The sequence below is a fragment of the Artemia franciscana genome, chromosome 16 (assembly GCF_032884065.1).
Source record: "Artemia franciscana chromosome 16, ASM3288406v1, whole genome shotgun sequence".
In the NCBI taxonomy this organism is placed as follows: Eukaryota; Metazoa; Arthropoda; class Branchiopoda; order Anostraca; family Artemiidae; genus Artemia; species Artemia franciscana.
In genome coordinates, this window is record NC_088878.1 from 35,006,698 (window position 1) to 35,027,618 (window position 20,921).

The 20,921-nt window shown below is 36.3% G+C and overlaps 1 protein-coding gene across 3 annotated transcripts in view; it reads left to right on the forward strand.

Moving 5' to 3' along the window:
• The window catches only part of LOC136037384 (IWS1-like protein), a 438,978-nt gene that overhangs the window by 415,186 nt on the left and 2,871 nt on the right, over positions 1-20,921 (forward strand). For all 3 annotated transcript variants that reach the window (XM_065720114.1, XM_065720113.1, XM_065720112.1), the window contains exons 4-9: positions 987-1,175; positions 2,288-2,433; positions 4,015-4,281; positions 6,372-6,551; positions 7,879-8,074; positions 18,181-18,413. In XM_065720114.1, coding sequence (XP_065576186.1) covers positions 987-1,175; positions 2,288-2,433; positions 4,015-4,281; positions 6,372-6,551; positions 7,879-8,074; positions 18,181-18,413 — 1,211 coding nt within the window. The remainder of the gene's footprint in view (positions 1-986; positions 1,176-2,287; positions 2,434-4,014; positions 4,282-6,371; positions 6,552-7,878; positions 8,075-18,180; positions 18,414-20,921) is intronic.

Sequence of the window (20,921 nt, forward strand, 5' to 3'; positions counted from 1 at the left end):
GATCTTTTATTCTTAGGTGTTTGTGTTGGATTATTTTCTAAGATATTGTACTTAATCGGGATCTAGTTTGAGCTTAAACTACACTTAAGGGCTGTTTGCTATCCTTCGAAACTGTTGAGTTAGATGAATGAAATAGCAACCCATCTTAATTTTGAACTTGATCGGTAAGTTTGGCTTAGAGTCTGCTCCTCTTACACTGTGGGCCTTGCAAAAATGGATTCCAGTTTTTCAAAACATGTGAAGTAGGGACGGAATGGAGCTGAAAAATTGAAAGCAGTTTTACAGTCATTTTTATTTACCTAGCACAATAAAAGTCAGTGTCCCTGGAGGGGTGTAGAGGAAGAGATGGGCATCTAAATGCACCTCCCTTGATTCTTATTTGGGCTCTAGACCCATTCCTGAAAGTTTCTTTCACCAAGTTCAGCATCTTTCCAAGATGGCCAAAGGTCATTTTCACTTTTGTTATGTATCAGAAAACGGGTTCTCCTTCCCCCCTCCTCTCTCTTGTATCCAAGGATCAGTAATTGTGGCATGAAGGTTTTACATGTATGTATGCTCGACCATTTTTTTCGCATGCCCTCCTCCCAAAAAAAATTCTTGTTGTTTGTCTCTCCCCTGGGAAAAACTCCTGGTAGTGTCCGTGCATTTAGAGGAATCGGAGCGCTCGAACCCCGCCTCTGTTGCAATATATGCCCTAAAATAAACCCTATAGAAATATTTTACAGTGTTCTACTTTAATCACTCTTTTTATTTTTGATAAAAGAATTGCTTATATGTTGCATTTACCCTTTTTCAATGCATATCTTATGATGGTATGATTTTTATGCCATTTTTGTTCTGAAATCTGCATATATCAAAGTCGAATACTTGAATGTAATAGTAGTCATTCTCCTCATTAATAGAAATCAAGTGTTGGAGTTCAACAACCGTTGCTGTATAGACTAGTTTGTATTTGCTTTTTAAGGAACGTTTTTCTGTGACTCTAGGATCGGATGCATCAAGACGCAGTCGTAGTGGCTCAAGATCTAAAAGTCGGTCAAGAAGTCGATCCAGATCGCGTTCAGTTAGTCCGAATGGATCTGAGGTTGGCGCGAAAAGAAGAATGCTAAGCAGTGATTCGGAAGGAGCTCTCTCTGCTGGGGAGGGTCCTTCTAAGAGGAAACAGAAGAAAAAGAGTAAGTTAAATTTGCTATAGAACTTACTTAGGTCGCTTTGAATTAAAATTATCAGTGAATTGAAAATGAATAAAAGTGCTGAAGGATGGTCTAACATCAATTGCTATCCATCCAGGGTAGAACTAAGGTAGATAGGCATAGAGTAACCAACCCCCCACACTGTCTAGGCAGGCAAATAATGATTCAAAGATTTAAAGCTGACCATGTCCACGGGCAGGACTTCCTGGCAAATCTGGGAACTAAGATTGTTTCCATTATATAAGCTTTAGTAACAGAAAAAATCCACTGGGATGGCAATGGGTATGACTAAGATTTTTAAATTGACTTATGGCGGACTGTTGCTTTGAGATAAGATGACGCATTAAAAAAATGACTAAAGTTATAAAGTATAAAAAACACTTATAAGAGCAGGGACTACTCCTCGTTTGGAAAAGCTTAACACCATCTAGCGTTTGGCGATTATGCTCCTTGTCTAGCCTATCCTAAACTGCCCCATTCTTGTCTTTTCAAATACAAATAAATTTTCAAATGGGGATTAATCCATTTATTTAGGCAGTGAAAAAACAGGTACAAAAGTCCAGATATTTCGATAACATATACAGCGATTGTCATCAGTAGAATTACTAAAGTACTCATTACTAGTTAGCAGTAATTAAAAGTAGTTAGCAGTACTAATTACTATTTAGTAATTGGACTCGTGAAAAGGGAGGGAGGCTGCGATTACCGTCTGATTGAATTACTTACTGAGGGGTGGGACTCCGGTGTGAGGGCGTGGTTGACAACTGAGAGGGGCTGGAGGGCTTCTTCCCCTCCATCTAAAAGATAGCATAAGCAAAAAGAGCAAATCTGTCATATTCGGAAAAGCCGGTTTTTATGGCCAAAAAAATTTAAAAGTATTATACTTTTCCATAAAAAAACAAATAATACGAAGCATTTTTTTCGAATTCTTCGTCGAAGCCAAAGGATTTTGAGACGGTTTTTGGCTGTTTCATAATGTTGAAATTTGAAGTGTTAGCACCAGTAAAAGATAAATGAAATTAAAAAAAGGTTTTGGAAGTGTAAACTTGAAACAATGAAAAAAATATTAATTATTTCTATTTTATCGTTTGTAGGGAAGCGAGTGCGACTAGGTTCCGAAGACGAACGATCAGGAACAGAACGTGGATCCGATTCAGAAGATGAGATGAAAGACAACAAACGCAAGGCTGTTAAAGAAGTGTTTGGGGGATCTGAATCAGACGATACAGACCAAGAAAAAGTTAGTCATTTTTCAAAGCTTCCCTTTTATTAGGCTACTTTAATTTAGTATGCCCCCCCCCCCTCGGAAGCCAAACTGACCAAATATGCTTCTACTTTTTAGATTTTAGTGTTACATTACATCACTTGATAGATCATTTATTTTTTTAGCCATAAACATAGAAATACGTAATTAGGATTAGTGCCAAAATTGAAAAAGTGTGTTAAGTCAAGGGCAAAAAGTTAAATCAAAGTGTTAAAAAAATTTTTTAAACGAGAATTCGACTAAATCCACTCTTAAGACCTTTCTTTATGCTCAATCGCAAAAGAGAATCAAATCAAATGACTGATTTCCTTGTTACGTCGACAGAGGTACTAAATTTAACGAGACTTTGTCTGTAGGAATAGCTAGTTCGTGTGGTTGTTTTTTTTTTTTCACGGTGAAAAATGGCTACTGTCCCGAAGGAATTCCTTAGACCGTACTGACTTTATTAATAGTTAAAATGAAAAGAAAATATTATGAATAATGAAGATGTTAAACAAGGCAATTATCTTTACGACAACGTATCACCACACTGCCTGAGGCAGAAACAACTGCGCACGCTCCTCTCCCATCCCAATCTATTCAAAGGTTTCCTCTTTAGTCCCTCCCAAGAAGTTCCTGTTTCCTTTAAATCTTTCCTTACAACCTCGACCAACCACATTTAGGGACGGCCTGCTTTTCGTTTGGACCTATAGGGATCACAGGAAAGGATGATGTTTAGCATGCTTCATCCGCACAACATGTTCTATTCACCTCAACCTCTCTTTCATTAAGCCCTAGAAAATGGGATAGAAACATATTTTCGGTAAGCCTTTTTTTTTTTTAATATGGTCAGTCAAACGGGTACCCCAAAACAATCCTTAGTCTATCCGGAGATTTAGCACATAATAGGGAATAAAAAAAAGAAACTGAAATTATATTTTTTTTTCTTATAACAACCATAGGTGCGCCAATAGGGGAGGGGAGAATCTTATCTTGTACGGATCGATGCTATAAAGTCCATATTAGATTAATTTTAATTAATGATATTTTATTATTAAAATATATAAAGTCCATAAAGCTATAAAGTCCAGGTGCTATAAAGTCCATATTAATTTTAAATAATGTAGATTTTTCATATATCGTTCCCGTAATTTTGCGACTTATTTGTGAAGATAAAAAAAAAGAAAACAAGATTGTGTTTTTAAAAATGAACAACAAAAATTTTTTGCACAAGACTGTGCAAAAAAATGAAAATGAAAGAAATTCACATGTGATAAAGTACAATTGTCCTTTTTAATTATTACACGACTAATGAACACAACGCAAGTAAAAAAAAAAACTGCTGCATAATATTTGTTTGTAAAAGATTCAATATCTATGTACCCCTAATCCCAAATCCCTAAAACCAAGAACCCCTAATCCCTCCTTTCCATAACTATATTAAATCCTCACTGTGTTATAAAATCAACGAGGTATTAAGTTTTATTTTCCGGTAGTTACAAACATGTTATTCCTTTTTTGTTTTACTTGGGTTGATGTCTGCACCGAGATTTTTTCTTAAATACGAACTCGTTTTAGGCGATTAAACCCCCTACGGAAGAAGGGGATGAGGCAAAAATGCCTGAAAAAGAACCTGTCCGACGACCTCAAGATTCGGATTCCGATGAAGGTTTAGATCGAGGTAGAGGTGAAGAAGAGCGAGAGCATGTCAGTGATTTCGATGCTATGATGGCAAGGAAAAAAGAGGAAAAGGGGAAGCGTCGGAAAAAGAAGGATATCGATATTATTAATGATAATGATGATATGATAGCTCACCTGATTAATCAGATGAAAACGGCATCGGATGTAAGTTTGTTTTTTCTTTCCTTTCGAACTGTTCAAGAGTGAATTTGACCCTAAAATAAATAAAATAAGATAATAGGAAAATAATGAAATAAATTTATATAAATAAAAATGTACTGTCCGTCTGTCCGTTACACTATCTTCTATTAAAAAAAGGAAAAAAAACTAAAAAGTAAAGAAGAAAACTAAAAAAGTAAAGTAAAAACTAAAAAAAAACTAGAAAAAAAATAAAAATGAACAAGAAAAAAATAAATAAATAAAAAAAAATAAATAAATAAAATAAAAAAAATAAAAAAAAGATGAAAAAAAGCTAGGTAAAATTCTAGTTAATTGACTTCTTACTATCTTGGGAAGGGTTTAGGTTAGGAAAACAAAACTTTCAGGGATGGGTCTACAGGCTAAAGTATGACCTGGGAAGGTATTTTAAGGTACCCAACTCCACTCCTTCTCCCTCTAGAGGGCCCTGAAATTTGCCTATATGACAAGTCTATACCTATTGAAATTTTGACAAAACAACATTTTACCTTAATTTTCAGTTACTAATTGCTTTTTCTCTCCCTTTAGTTCTGAAAATGCAATTCTTATTATTTGAGTAGAATTTTGAGCCACATCAATTTTTTTTTCAAATTTTAGAAATGTATTTGCATATCTTTAAAACCTTACAAAATGGAATTAAGCAAAGTTACGAAGCTGAAAACAATTTTGTTGTAACCCACTTCAGTTAAGCAGGAGATCTATTTTGCAAGGTTTCACTTTTATAACACACATATTTTTAAAGGTCATCAAAGATCAGGGCCCTCTAGAGGGAGAAGGAGTAGAGGTACTTGCTTCAAAATGCCTTCCCGGGAATCTGTAGATTCATCCCTGAAAGTTTCATTTTCCTAACCTAAACCCTTTCTGAGATAGCAAGAAGTCAATTAACTAGATTTTTACCAAAAGCTAAAAAAGAAAAGAAATAAAAAAACTAAAAAAAGAAAAAAACTTAAAAAAAGGAAAAAACAAAAAAATAAAAAAACTAAAAAAGGAGAAAAATAAAGAAGAAAAAGAAAACTAAAAAAAAGGATAAAAATAGGTAAAAAGCTAAAAAGAAAAAACTGAAAAAAAACTAAAAAAGAAGAAAGTTAAAAAAAGAAGAAACTAAAAAAAGAAAAATTAAAAAAGAAAAAGAGACTAAAAAACAAAAAGAAAAAAAAATGTAAACAAACTAAAAACAAGAAAAAACTAAAAAAAAAGAACAAAAAACTAAAAATAAAGAAAACAGAAAAAAAAACTAGAAAAGAAAAAAAAAGAAAAAACTAAAAAAAGAAAAACAAAAAAAATTAAAAAAAATGAAGACTAAAAAAAAAATTTAAAAAAGGCGAAAAGAAAAAAACTAAAAAAAGAAAAAACTAAGCTCAATGGCAATCATTTAAAAAACTTAAAAAAAACAGGTTTCAGTTCTTTTCCACTTTCTCTACCACTCTATATTAATCAAGTATTCAATAATACAATCTGTGTTAACATTTAGTGCAGTACTCGTATTCGAAGGATGCGAGTTCAAGTCACTCTGCGGTAATCTATATATAGATTATCTATATATAGATATATATATATATATATATAGATCTATCTATATATAGATTGCGGTAAGATATACTGTCTGTTTGTTTGTCTGTTACACTATTGACAGTCGATTATAAAAAAAATTATATATTTCATATTATATATAAAAAATTATATATTTCATATAAATTCATATAAAAAGATTTCATATAAATCATTATTTCATATAACCAAAAAGATTTCATATATTTCATATAAAAAGATTATATAAAAATGATATATTTCATGATATACATATATATGAAAAGATAACTAAAAAAAAGAAAACCAAAAAAATAAAAAAATAAAAAAAAAAAAAGGAAAAAAAATCTAAAAAAAAAACAAAAAAAAACTAAAAAGAAAAATTAAAAAAAACTAAAAGGAAAAATTAAAAAAACTAAAAAGAAAAATTAAAAATCAAGGGATTACAAGAATTCAAGAACCTTAAAAAACATGTCGTCGTTAATGGGCTTTTGCACCATTGCTAAACTTCAAATGTGTTTTTATTGCAGGATGATCGGGAAGCAAATAAGAATCGTCAGCCAGCCATTAGGAAAATTTCTATGCTTCCACTTGTAATAAACCACTTGAGGAAGTTAGATCTACAATTGGCCTTCATAGAGCATAATATTCTTGGCGTTTTGACTGATTGGCTGGCACCTATGCCTGACCGCAGCTTACCAGCTTTGAAGGTATGATTTCAAAGTATTTTTTTTTCCTTCCTACTGAAAATGTGCTGCCGGGTCTAGATCCCGTCTTAGCTAAGATCTCATTGGAATTTAATTTTGGTATCCGGTTTTCCCGTCGTCAAGAGAAAAATTTTTTTCGGGTGACCACCTCTTTTTCATAGATAAAAATTATGTTTCTTCGCCTGACAAAATATTATTTAGACAAAATAAAAGCATTTAGACATCCTGTTATACAATGGTAGAAATGTGCCTTGTGCTTTGTAATGTGCAAATTACTGCTTTGTAATTGTGGTCTGAATTGGTTAGGAGAAAATATTTTGTATTGGGGGGGGGGGGCTGGTGAATTATCAAGTAGGTACAACAACTGCTGCCACCTGGGCAGATCCCAGGGGCTGCTTTAAGGGCAATCGTCCCTGGCAGAGGGCGGTCTAAAGTTGTACTAATTACCAGGATAGAGGGGCGAAAAATATCATTGAGAATGCCTAAGTTTTGTTGGTAGCCCTCCCCGCTGAAAAATTAGTTCTTCATCTGCCTGACTACTATTCCTAACAATTCATCTTTCCCTGTTGCCATGAAGTTCCAGTTACCTTTAAATCCTTGGTTATGACCTCTCCCCGCCTTAATCGGAAACAACCTGCTTTTCGTTTTGTCACAGAGTGCTTGGCAAAAAGCACATTCTTTGGCAATCTGCCATCCTTCATCCGCAAACAATGCAATAGGTAGGGCCAGTAGGTAATGCAAAGCTGCAGGTGAAAAACCATTGCAGGTGTGCTGAATTTGTGCAAAGGTGGACACCATTGAGGTCTCAAACTCTCGTGATTTCTATGTTCATCACCAAGAATATGATAAATAATTCATAATGATGAAGTTAATTACCATTGTGCGACCTTCTTTTTTTTTAAAGCTCTAAGCGTTTAATTATTAATTATTATTTTTAATTAAATATTAATAATAATTAATTAATTTAAGATAATTAAAAATAATTAATTAAATATTAATTATTATGTACTTTTTACTTTTATTTAACCTTTAACTTTAGTCACTTAAAGTTTGTTTGAAACTACTATCTTGGGTTTTCATCAATAATTTTATCCAATTAAAACCTTTGAAAATACCATTGTGACTTTAAATATTAATGTTAGTTTTATTTACAGTTAAAAAATGCAATATGGCGAAAGAATTTCGTGAAATGAAACAAGATATTAGTTGGCTTATACCAAACAACTTATATTACTTGGAAAGCTTTTCACTTGTACTGGAGGGTAATATCTGCCCTGGAACTAAATTTTCCATTTATTCATTTCATTTACTTTTCCGCTCTCTGTTTCAGATTCGATCTGAAATTTTACAAGTACTTCGTGAATTTCCCTCTGTGGATCAGCAAATGCTTCAGCAATCTGGTATTGGCAAGGCTGTGATGTATTTATATAAACATCCTAAAGAAGTCAAGGAGAATAAACAAATTGCTGGTAAACTCATCACCGAATGGGTTCGACCCATTTTTGATCTTCAAACAGACTTCAAAAGTAAGTACTTAATTAATTGTTATGTAATGCAAAATTACATATAATTTTATGTAATAACATGTAATAATGTTATGTAATTGTTATGTAATGTTATGTAAATTAATTGTTATGGTAACATCGCTTAATATCTGCACATAAAGGAGGGGAAGGGCGTTAACGGATGGGAGATCTATGATAAAAATTTAGTTGAGCCATCTTAGACTAGTGGTTAGCGCGCTAGACTTGAGGCACTTTGTTCGAGAGGACAGAGGTTCGAGTTCTGGTATTGCTGGTTATTTGGTTTGAATGGGGGCTTGCGGCGTGTCTCTGTAAGCTTAGTCAGGGTCGACCCAATTCCAAATGGCTGCCTGTAGAAACCTGGGGGAGGTAAATAGGAAATTTGTGAGAAAGTACAGGGTGGCTGGCACCCAACACCCCATTTGCCTCTTTGCTTGTCCTTTCCTTACTTACCTGACTTACTTTGACTTAAGTCTCCTGCCGCCCACTGCTCGGCGTAGAGAGTGACGTCAGCCTCCTCCACCCACTTCGGTCCATGGCGAGTATTTGCTCTTCGCCCTGTCTGATGTTTGCCATCGCCAAGAACTCGGACAGGCTGTCGGACCAACGTTTCTTTGGTTGGCCTCGAGGTCGCTTCCAACCAACTTTGATAGGGTCGAAGTCAGAGATCATCTTTGCGGGTAGATGTGTTGGCATTTGAAGCAGATGCCCGAACCAACGTAAGATTCGCTCGGCTGCTTGAGACGAAAACCAAGACTGCTTTATGAGCTGCAGGAGCTTTTCATTGCTGACGAAGTCAGACCATCGTAGGCCCTCAATCCTCCTCAGGCTCTTTGCATGAAAAACGTCTATTTTCTTGAGGATTGCAGCTGATGCTTGCCATGTTTCAGCTCCGTAAAGCATCACAGAACCGACTAGAGCGTTGAAGATCCGCAGTTTCGTTGTGCGACTGATATTTGGTTTTCGCCAGAGGTGACGGTTCAGTCTACCCATGACAGAAGACGCTTTAGATAATCTTGCCTGCAGCTAGGGGAGAAGTGAGCCATTTGAAGAAATTACGGAGCCCAGGTAGGTGAAGTCTTTGACAATCTCGATGCTAGTGGTGCTGTCCAGGCTAACTGGAGAGTTAACAGCAGGAGAAGACGGGTCTATGGCCATAATTTTAGTTTTGTTCCGGTTTATATGCAGTCCTACTTTGGCAGCCTCTTCTCGCAGAATTCGGAGCGCTTCCAGCAGCTGCTCCATGTAGTCCGCCAGAATGGCCAAGTCATCGGCAAAATCGACATCTGTGATGGTATGATCTCCGAATTTGAGCCCAAAGCTGAGACGTGAAGTGGTTTTTGTCATAACGTAATCTATGATGACATTGAAGAGCTCTGGGGCCACTGCACATCCTTGGCGCACCCCTGTCGTGATTTGAAAGAACGGGCTGCGCCGACCATTTACTTGTACACAGCTCTCCGTCCCATGGTGCAGCGCCTTGAGAAGTCTGCAATATTTCTCGGGTAGGCCAGTCAACTCTAGGATTCGCCAAAGAGCTTTTCGATCGACTGAGTCAAATGCAGCACGGAAGTCAACGAAGGCAATAAATGCTTTCTGTCGGAACTCTGTGGTCTTCTCTACTATTTGTCGAATCGAGAAAATCTGCTCGATGGTTGAACGATCCGACATAAAACCAGCTTGCTCCGGTCGCTGGATTTTTCGAATGATGCTCCGACGTCGATCCAGCAGGACCATTGAAAACAGTTTGCAAGGGACTGACAGTAGGGTTATTCCCCGATAGTTGGAGCAGTCGCTTCTCGAGCCTTTTCTCTTCCATAAGGGGATGATGACACCCTTCCGCAAATCCTCAGGAATTATCTCTGTTTGCCAGATTGTAGAGAACAGGGTGTGTAGAAACAGGAGCATTGCAGGACCTCCATACTTTAGCAGCTCTGAGTTTAAGCCACAGATACCCGCAGCTTTATTATTCTTGAGTCTTTTTACTGCATGTCCAATTTCTGAGGGGCTGAAAGGCTCATCTGGAGGAACATCTGTTCCAGGTCTTTGACTGCAAGGTTGGCTGGGACTATCATTAGGAGGCGCAGACGGACCAGTATTGTTGAGGAGCGAACAGAAGTGGTCCTTCCACCGCTCAAGACAAGAACCTTCGTCAGAGAGAAGTGCACCATCCCTGGACAGGACGGGACCCAAGATGGGAGTTTTATTTTCAGTGAGGTCTCGGAGATGCTTGAATAGGCTGCCCATATCTTTCTTTTTTACAGCTAGCTCAATTTCATCGGCTTTCCTTGCAACAAACTGGGTTCTATCCCGGTGAATGAGTCTGTTCCGCACTCCATTGAGCCTCCGATATGTGGTCATATCCCCAAGAAGTCTTGCCTTCCGTCTTTGCTCTATGACTTGCAGTGTTTCATTAGTTAGCCACGATTTCTTTGGATAACTCCTCTTGCCAAGCACTAGTTGTGCTGCTTCACTGGTCTGCAATTTAAAATGCTTCCAGAGATCTTCGCTGCTATTAAGTGAGCCAAGGGCCTCGAAGCGATTCGATATCTCGATACTGTACTTCTGGCGAGTATCTGGTTCCTTTAGTTTCCCAATATCTGCAGCGACGGGTTTTCTTTTCGATCGTTGTGCATGGAGGCGAAGCCGAAGATTGGCGCACACAAGCCTATGGTCTGCGTTTCCAAGCTCTGCTGATCTGTAAGTTCTGCAGTTCTTCACCAATGATCTCCAGCGTTTGGAAATAATGACGTAGTCAATCATCTTCTTTGTACGACCGTCATTGCTATACCACCTGTACTGATGAATAGTTTTGCGTTGGAAGTAGGTGTTTGCAATGTAGAGGCCGTGAGATCGGCACAGTTCAAGTAAGCGAAGCCCATTGTCGTTAAGTGGGTCGGGGGATACAGGACCAACTGTGCCACGCCATAAACCCATATCATCGCGCACTGTCGCATTAAAGTTGCCAAGGAGAACAGTTATATCATGGGGGGAACTGTTGCAAGGCATCTGGACAAAGCAGAGTAGAAATCCTCCTTAGTTGCATCATCAGAGTCGTTGGTCGGGGCATAGCATATGATGACAGTCATCTTGCCATGCTTGTGTCCAAAGCGGGCCTTCATTAATCTGTCCGATACAGCTTCGTGTAAAAGTAAGGCCTTTCTTGTAAGGCTATTTAGTGCAAGGCCAACACCATTCCTTCTCGAGCTTCCTCCAGACCAGAGCAATGAGTCACTGTTACCTATTCGCTCTTCTCCGCTTCCGGTAAGACGTGTTTCTGTAAGACCTACAATTGACACTTTATTCTTGTGAAGTTCTTCAGAGAGTAGGTTCTTTGACGCAGGTTCATTCAAAGTCAAGACATTCCAGGTGGCTATTCGTAGCCCCCTTCGGTCCATAAGGTTTAGTCTGTCAGTCTTTCTGACATCGTCAGTATGTCCATTGACGCGCGATGGTCGAGATCTTAAAAGGGAATCCGGGTCCGAGGCTATATTGTCACTTTTCGTAGCACTTAATTTTCGGGTGGAGGGTCGCTAGCCCAACCGACCCTAGGCCTGAAATCTGATTAGAGCTAGGTTAAACCTAGGTACTGAGATTCCCGGGGTGGGCTCCACCCGCCACATGAGGTGCCGCCTGAATCTGAAATTCAAAAGTTACATGAAAAGTTGCTCAATTCTTGGCTCTTTGGGCTCATGGTGGTTGGGCTGACAGTCACACCACTTACCCCGTCTCTGACTAAACGAATGGCGACACAAGGACTTGAATCATCGCCGTAGTATTGTCTCTTTTCTTATCTTTTTCTAGCCATTTTAAAGGGTTTTTTTCTTCTCACTATTTTTCCGTAAGAAAAAGAAGCCATGGACACCATTTATTGTCCACTCGGTTTTCCAGAAAACCATAAATACAAAAGTGGGGGGGGGGGAATAGGTAATAAAGACTAAAAAAAAGAGAAAAATTCCGGCAAGGAAATGCATGATTTTAGTTTCATTCCCATGTTGACAACCGTGAAATGTCAAATTTTCTGTTTCTGGCAGAGGCTCTCAATCCCTTCACTTTTTGTAGGTAAAAAAAATTTGTAGCTAAAAAAAAAATATAGAAAAACAAATTCTGAAAACCAATGAAATGCGTTTTCAATAAATTTTTACATACTGTTAATATAAAGCATAACATTAGACAGACAAACCTACTTCACTGCTTTTTGAAGCTAAATCTTTCCATTTATACTTGGAAAACGTCCAGATCGTTTTAAGTTGAAATACTCTTAAGCTAGTTGGTAGATAGTGGCTTTATTTACCATAGACGAGTCGTATGGCCTATATGTTTTTTAAGGCTCTTTTGTATTTCTGTGTATGTTAAAACTCTTACTCAAAACGTTTAAGTTTTATGGTCTGGGCTACAAGTTGATCATTCCTGAAATTTTTGTTTAAGAGGATGTGAAAGGTAAAGGATACGGCATTAGACTTTACAGTCCCTACCGCCGGTGCTGATCTCCGTTTCTTGGTCCTTCAGCCAGGAAGTGCAATGGGGGGGGGGCAGCCATCCTGTGCTTTCGCACACCCTTCCTGTTTACCATCCCCAGATTTCTCCTGGTACACATTTAGAGCTGGGTCGACTCTGGCTAAGCTTACAGAGTCACGCCACTGACCCCCATCCCAAACTGAACAATTGGCTACACTGGGATTCGAACCCGCTACCTCTCTGACAAAGGATCCTGAATCCACCGCACCAATCCACTCGGCCAGGACGGCCTCGGCCAGGATGTGATAGCTTAAAATCATTTTACGAGCCTCTGCGTTCGTTGGCCATCTCAAAGACAAGGAATCCTTTGAGCTATCAGGTATGCTAGAACATTCTTAAGAACTGCACTTTTCTGAACTTAAACAAGAAACCTCTGCTCTCTTCCATCAGAAAAAAAAATTCTTTTTTGATTTTTTCAAAAAAAAATTTGATGTTTCATCAAAATTCATTCATTTCATTCATTTAATTCATTCATTTAAGTTTCATTAAAACTGAATATTCAGCCCAAAAACGTGAAAAATTAGATGGTTAGATGTCAAGTCAAGTCATATGCCAGGTTAGATGTCAGATTTTACGGATTTTTTATACCACTTTTTATAAAGATTTTACACATTTTTTATCAGTTTCATTAAAACTGAATATTCAGCCCAAAAACGTGAAAAATCAGATGGTTAGATGTCAAGTCAGGTTAGATGTCAGATTTTACGGATTTTTTATACCACTTTTTATACAGATTTTTTATAAGTTTCATTAAAACTGAATATTCAGCCCAAAAACGTTAGATGTTAGATTTTACGGATTTTTTATAACACTTTTTATAAAGACTTTACGGATGTTTTATAAGTTTTATTAAAACTGAATATTCAGCCCAAAAACGTGAAAAGTTAGATGTTAGATTTTACGGATTTTTTATTAGTTTCATTAAAACTGAATATTCAGCCCAAAAACGTAAAATGTTAGATGTCAAGTTAGATGTCAGATTTTACGTATTTTTTTCCGGAAAAGACTTCTAGCTTTTTCTAATTCATTCGTATCTACGTGCCATGGAGCCTTATGGAGACCATTGGAATGGTGCTCTTGTAAATATTTGTTGTAATAATAAAAGGAACTGAACTGGTCTCTTTTCCAAGCTCTACAACAAATAGCAAGACCATCCATTCATTTCTAAATAATTCGGGAAATAAACTAAAAAAGTCTGTAATGGACGTGATAGGATGATCCTTTAAGGTATTGTATCCTCTTAACCAGTATTTTTTAGAAGGATGGGGGGGTTACAATTTACTTCAAATAATTGGCATTTGAGGAAGAAGGTATTACAAAGATCGATAAGTGACAAATCTATCAATCTTCAAGTTTATTATGTGGAGATTGTCATAAAATAATTTTGTTATAGTCACCCTTCTTTCCTTTATAGTCCGTCAGAGGTTGATAAAAAAAGAGAAACTTTTGTATTATTATCTTTTATATTTATTATATCTTCTACATTTTTATGTTGTATCTTTTATAAACTTTTATATTATTATGTAGAGTAAAAAAGAGTGTCTATGACGTGTAAAAAAAAGGTTTAATGTCCATTAAAATTAGAAAAAGTAGTAAAAATAATTAAGTAAACTTTAAGTGAGACTTAAAACTAAAGTGAAACTTATGAAAACAGAGAGTAATATTTCTTTTTCGGAAGATAGTTCTCTTTATTTTACAAGTTTTATTAAAAATATGTGTAATTTTTAGCGTCTTTTTCCTATTAGTTTTAAAAAAAAATCAGTTTATCTTCTTCTGTTTCTTCTTAAAACTACTGTTAAATTTTGTTACGAATTGGAATTTTTAGAAAAGTTCTTTGAAATGGAAACACTCGTTGGCTTATAAACTATTTATATTTTTGCGCAAAATAAAGTGGAGATATCGATATGGATGCATATCTGATTTTTCTTATTCTGTATATTAGTGAATGGGTGTAATTTGCTATTGTTCTACGTTTTGGGACACGAGTCAGTTCCAGTTTATCTCCGTATTCCCTTCTTTTTTATTCAAACTGAATTATTCTGGAAAAATATAACGAAAATTAAATAGCTAATATTTAGTACGGTTTACAAATGTTGATAGGAAAAATTAGGAGAATTTTAATTTTGGGGAAAATTAGGAGAATTAAAAATTTCTTGCGTGAAGAATCTCGATCGGAATATAGAAAGAAATATGGTTCGTGGTAACGAACTGTAGTAAGGAGCGACCCGACTCAATAGTAACCAAAACTCTAAAAAATAGAATTTATGATACCAATAGCTACATCAAAAGAATCTCATTTTAATGCTGATTTTAAATATATAAGTTTCATCAAGTTTAGTCTTACCCATCAAAAGTTACGAGCCTGAAAATATTTGCGTTATTTTAGAAAATAGGGGGAAACACTCCCTAAAAGTCATAGAATCTTAACGAAAATCACACCAACAGATTCAGCGTAAGCACTATATAGTAATGGTTATTGGGAAGTTTACAGGCGTTTTCAGGAGAATTTTTTGGTTGGGGGAGGGGTTGAGAAGAGGGGATATGCTGGGGGAACTTTCCATCGAGGAATTTGTCATGGGGGAAGAATATTTCCATGAAGGGAGCGCAGGATTTACTTGCATTATTAAAAAAAAAACAATGAAAAAATAATATGAAATTTTTTTCAGCTGGAAGTAAGGGAGGAGCATTAAAACTTAAAACAAACAGTAATTATTTCCCATATGAGTGGCTAACCTCCTCCTAATACCTTGCTCTTTACGCTAAATTTTTTTTATAATTTCAATTATTTATTTTAAAGCTTTTGTAATTCAGGGGTCATTCTTATGAATTGGGACAAAATTTAAGCTTTAGTGTAAAGAGCGAGGTACTGACGAGGGGGCGAACCCCCTCATATATGTAATAAGAACATGAGAATACAAAAGTTCTTTACGTAAGCTAATTTATAAGTTACGTATATCTTTTACTAATAAAAAGATTCTTAAAAGATTAAAACTTCTAGTTGCCTTTTTAATTAACCAAAAAACGGAGGGTAACTAGGCTTCCTCCCCCGCACTTTTTTCTCAGTATCACTCGATCAAAATTATGAGAAAGCCATTTAGCCAAAAAAATAAATATGCAAATTTCGTTTTAATTATTCCTCTGCGGAGAGCCAAATCAAAACATGCATTTATTCAAAAACGTTCAGAAACTAAATAAAAAAAAATAAGTTTTTTTTAACTGAAGGTAAGGAGCGACATTAGAACTTAAAACGAACAGAAATTACTTCGTATATGAAAGGGGCTGCTTCCTCATCAGCGCCCCGCTTTTTACGCTAAAGTTTTTTACTGTTTTAGAAAGAAGAGTTGAGAGAAAGAGTCAAACTTTAGCGTAATGAGCGGGGCGTTGATGATGAAGCAGCCCCTTTCATATACGAAGTAATTTCTGTTCGTTTTAAGTTTTAATGTCGCTCCTTAATTTCAGTTAAAAAAAACTTGTTTTTTTTTCATTTAATTTTACCAAGTGCCATATAGCGATCGCAATTTCCGTCCGTCGGCCTGTCTGTCTGTCCCGGTTTTGCTAGTTCGGGCATTCCCAGAAAATCTGACCAGAAGATAATCGGACCAGATTAAATTAGAAATAGTCGCTTCCCCGATTTGACCATTTGGGGGGGGGATGGATTGACGATTAATTCGTAAAAACTAGAAACTATGAGGTATTTTTAACTCACGAACACGTTATTGGATTTTAATGAAATTTGATATTTAGAAGGACCTCTTGTCTCATAGCTTTTATTTCAAGTCTTAACCGGATCTGATGACATTGGGAGAAGTTGGAGGGTGAAACCGGAAAACGATAAACTAGAGGGATCGGGATGAAACTTCGTGGGAAGAATAAGCAGAAGTTCTAGATATGTGATTGACGTAACCGGAGTGATTAACATAACTGGACCGGATCTGTTCTCGTTGGGGGAGTTAGGGGGGTATAATTCGGTAATTCGGAAAAATTGTAAAAAAGAGGTATTTTAATTAACGAACGGGTGATTGGATCTTAATGAAATTGGATATTTAGAAGGGCCTCGTGTCTCAGAGCTCTTATTTTGAATCCCGACCGAATTTGGTGACATTGGGGGGAGTTGGAAGGGGAAACCGGAAATCACGGAAAACGCTGAGAGAGGAGAGATCGGGATGAAACTTGGTGGGAATAATATGAAAAAGTCCTAGATACGTGATTGACATAACCGGACCGGATCTGCTCTCTTTTGGGGAGTTGGGGGGTTTCTAGTGCTTTGGTGACTTCGAAAATGAGCACAAGCTATAGATACGTGATTGGCATAAGTGGACCGGATCTGATCTCTTTTGGGGGAGGTGGAGTGATTTCGAGGTGGGGTGCTTTGGTGAGTTTGGTGCTTCTTGACGTGCTTGGACGATGAAATCGGTAACTCTAGTACCAAGTATAATTTTAGGTTCCGACCTTTTCACAAGTTCCATGTAAGCTCTTGCCTCTTTTTTTAGAGCAATTGAATTTTAAAATAAGAAAAAGAAAACGAAATAATTCTCTTAAAATTATTTTATTTTTTGTGCTTCCTCCTGAAGGTAACCGTTAACTTCGTTGCGAATTGACATTTTACAAAAGGGTTCTATCTCTGGTATAGAAAACGTTCATAGGCTTATAAATCCATTTACGTTTTTGCAAAAATAAATGTATATTTTTGGTGATTTTTGGATAAAGACCGACACTGTTTTTTATATTACTGTCCGTGTAAGTGAAAAGGTTTTATTTGCTACTGTTTTAAGTTTTGAGACGCGAGTCAAATTCAAGGTGAGTTATTCTGAAGAAATAAAACAAAAGTTAATTATGTTATGGCTTAGGAACCACACATAAATTGATCTCTAAATTCGGAGAATATCTGAGTGATTAGTAATTTTTTTTAGAAGAAAAATTACATTTCGAGATCTGGGTAACTTACTCGGGATGCACGAAGTCATAAGTAAGAGCTAGAATTCACTGGTGCATATACGTAAAGTCTGAGGAAAATTGACCAATGTGTTGTTGTCGTTGCATTTGAAGAGAATGAATAACTTATAAGAATAGAAACTGGTGGTGGTGTCAAGGGAAAAACAACCAACGCCATCTATCCTTTGGAAACTTTGACTTGAAACTGCTTGCTTTGGTCCCTAGTAGGCCTACCAGCTTACAATTAACGAGCCTATTCAACCTGACTAACTTTTTTTAGGTTAAACTAGGCGTTCTATGTGTATACTCGATTTTCGATTTGACCAATTATTGAATATAAAGTAAATTGTTGATCAATTATTTCTTATATAGAACTTTATTCTTGTTGCATTGCAAATTAATCTCGTCAAATCTCACCAATTATTTCACATTTTAATGAAATACGCTGCGCTAAATGGCATTCATATTTTTTAATCACCTTGCTAAATGGTTGGAGATCCAATTCCTATGCTTTCCTTTTTCTTGGGTTTCCCTTAAGTTAATTACCGATGCCTCTCTACTTTCTCTCTGCTCTACTATTGTTTCTCTCTATTACTATCGATTTTCTATTTATCGATTTTTCTTTTATCGATTATTGATTACTATCGATTTTCTTGCAGCTCTTTCTCGTGAAGAACGTGAGCAAAGGGATATAGAACAAATGAATCGCCGTCGATCGAGTCTTGAAACTATACCCAAAACACCTAAAAAGGAGGAGGTCAAAGAGGGGGAGAAACCTCTTCGACCTGGTGATCCAGGTTGGGTTTATCGTGCTCGTGTTCCCCAGCCTTCCGCCAAGGATTATGTTAATAGACCTCAGTCTTCTGTAGAGGGAGAAGTTTTTGATAAAAAGGTAAGATTTTGTATGTTTTTGAGATATTTAAGGTCCATTTACAAATGAGATTTAACTAGCCCTAATTTGGGACAACCAGATTTTCCATGGAATGGTTGGCGGAAAAATTATAGTAACATATTCTGGTTGGCTCAAATTAGCGATAGTTAAATGTTGATATAAAATCGAATGGTGAATAATACTCGTTGACTGGGAATATCACAAATCTTTGAAATAAATTTAGAAAACGACAAGTTGGAAAATTATCTTTTTTGAATTTTTGAATTTGAATTTTTTTGTTTTTTTTTAGACAGATAGCTACTACTACTACTTCTAACAACACACTGCAGCGTAAAGCCACTTGAGGCCACCACAGCTATTCGCGCTCCTCCTTCATCCCAATCCGTTTAAAGCATCCCTCTTTACACCCTCCCAAGAAGTTACCATTTCCTTCAAAATCTTTCCTTACGACACCTGCACCCGGTGAGAGGATTTTCGACCGAAAGAATACAAGTCTGGGTGAAAAAAGGAAATAGTACTTTTTAAGTAAAACAAGAGGTGTTATTTCTAAAGTTTTGGTCGGTGGATTGAACATTCACGGCTGGGAAATTTGTTGTGACGCCACGCGTGTAGGATGTATAAAATGACCATAATTGGCACTTTATTTTGGCCCGATCACTTTTTTTATTGTAAAAAAATACGGTCCCTCCAGATATTCTACGATTGCTACGAGTTTCGGACGGAATCTTGAGCATTCGTGGCTGAGAAATGCACGCGCATAAGATGGTTCGTTTTGTAGGGAAAGTGGGTTGCGAGCTAGAGAATCCAATAGCAAAATAAGTCTTTTTGGCTCATAAGTGGAATTTCTACGGTTTTGTCTCACGTATGGAACTAAATATACAGTTAAAAAAAATTAAGAAGTCCCTGGAGGAAAATCTGTATAAAAATCACTTGAAAACTAGGAAAAACAATTTCTAATATTAAATTTACTTTTTCTAAGAATAATTTTTTTATATGAATAAATTTCTAATAATAATCTTAGTAAAAAAAATTTCTAATAGAAAATTTCTAAAAAAATAGAAAATTCTTCTCATTTTCTTTTTTTTTCCTTTTTTGTATAATTTGATTTTGACGGCGGAGAATGTATATGACGAAAATTCGTTGAGCAATTGTTAAGGTTTTTAAATAGCTTACCAGTGTCAGAGGCGGTACTGGCGCGTGGTATAACACTAGCCACTAATACGTGACGCCCGTATAAACGCCGTGGTATAAAAAAATATACCATCTTCATAAACCCCTTGTTCCATAAATTTAAAACTATAGAGCATCGCAAAGTTGCACATGATCTATTAGGATGTTTGCCAATAGCTTCTTTTATGGGAGGATGGAATTTGTATAAAATATAAAATCTATAAAATCTAGTTAAATGAATCTGTTCGAATGGGTTGTCGAGTCAAAGTTTTAGGAAATTTTAGTAAATTTAGTATAAAAATCACATGAAAATGGAAAATAAGAAATTCTGCAAACTATGCAAGGTACCAAATAGCTAACTATTCTATCTAATAGCAGGCTCCTATAATGAACTGAGTGATCGCTTATTTTCGGATTAATGAAATACATCACATTCTTTCAAGTTTTTGCAAATAGTTCTGGAAAAGTCAATCTAGATCTTGCAGATTTCCAAAATTTTCGTATGCATATCTGATTCGACATATATTAGAGAGGGAGCTGGTCACTAAATTCGATTTTTCAGACCCTCCTGCAAAAGGGATCTTAATGAAACTTAGCAAGACAGGTCTCAATAAAGCCATCTTGCGTGAAAAAACTCCCTGACCATCGGACAGAAAAGATGGTTAGATCTCAAGTAAACTTGGCGCAAGAAGAAAGCCAATCTCCTTGTTATGTCTTTCGCAGATCTGGATTTCATGCTTCCTCTTTTAGCGAGGAAAGGGGAAATACTCTCTGGGAGCTCCTCCATCCAGTTTGATTGCTTTTGCGTTGAATTTCTTGACGATTGGGTATTAAGTTTCTGTTTTCTAAATCGTATTTTGGAGACGTTTCATGGAGGATGTCATGTTAGTTTGGAGCTTTGGTGAAAATTAGCTTCAAGGTTTAACCCACTTATGATAGAAACCCATAATGCTGCACACTTATGATATTAATCAGCAATTCGTTCTAGGGGTATAAAAAAAGGTAGAATACCATCTAAGATGTCCCGATCATTGGTGATATCAATTACCTTGGTTATTCAATTTGTAGAAAACCCAAGCATTATTCACTTTAAATCTAACCATCTTCTACAGATTAGAAAAGGTTCTGGGACTTCTCTTGCGTATCGAATGCTTAATATTTTTCGGAGCAAATACTTTCAGCTTAATCCTTAATATATTCAAATGCAGTTACATTTTATTAGGGGCAAACTGTTTTGAAACGGTTACCCTATCTCTTTTTATATAGATAACTTCGAAGACCACACTGCCTTTCCATGAGGAAAGTAAAACAGTTCAAAATAGGGATGAAACCTTTTTA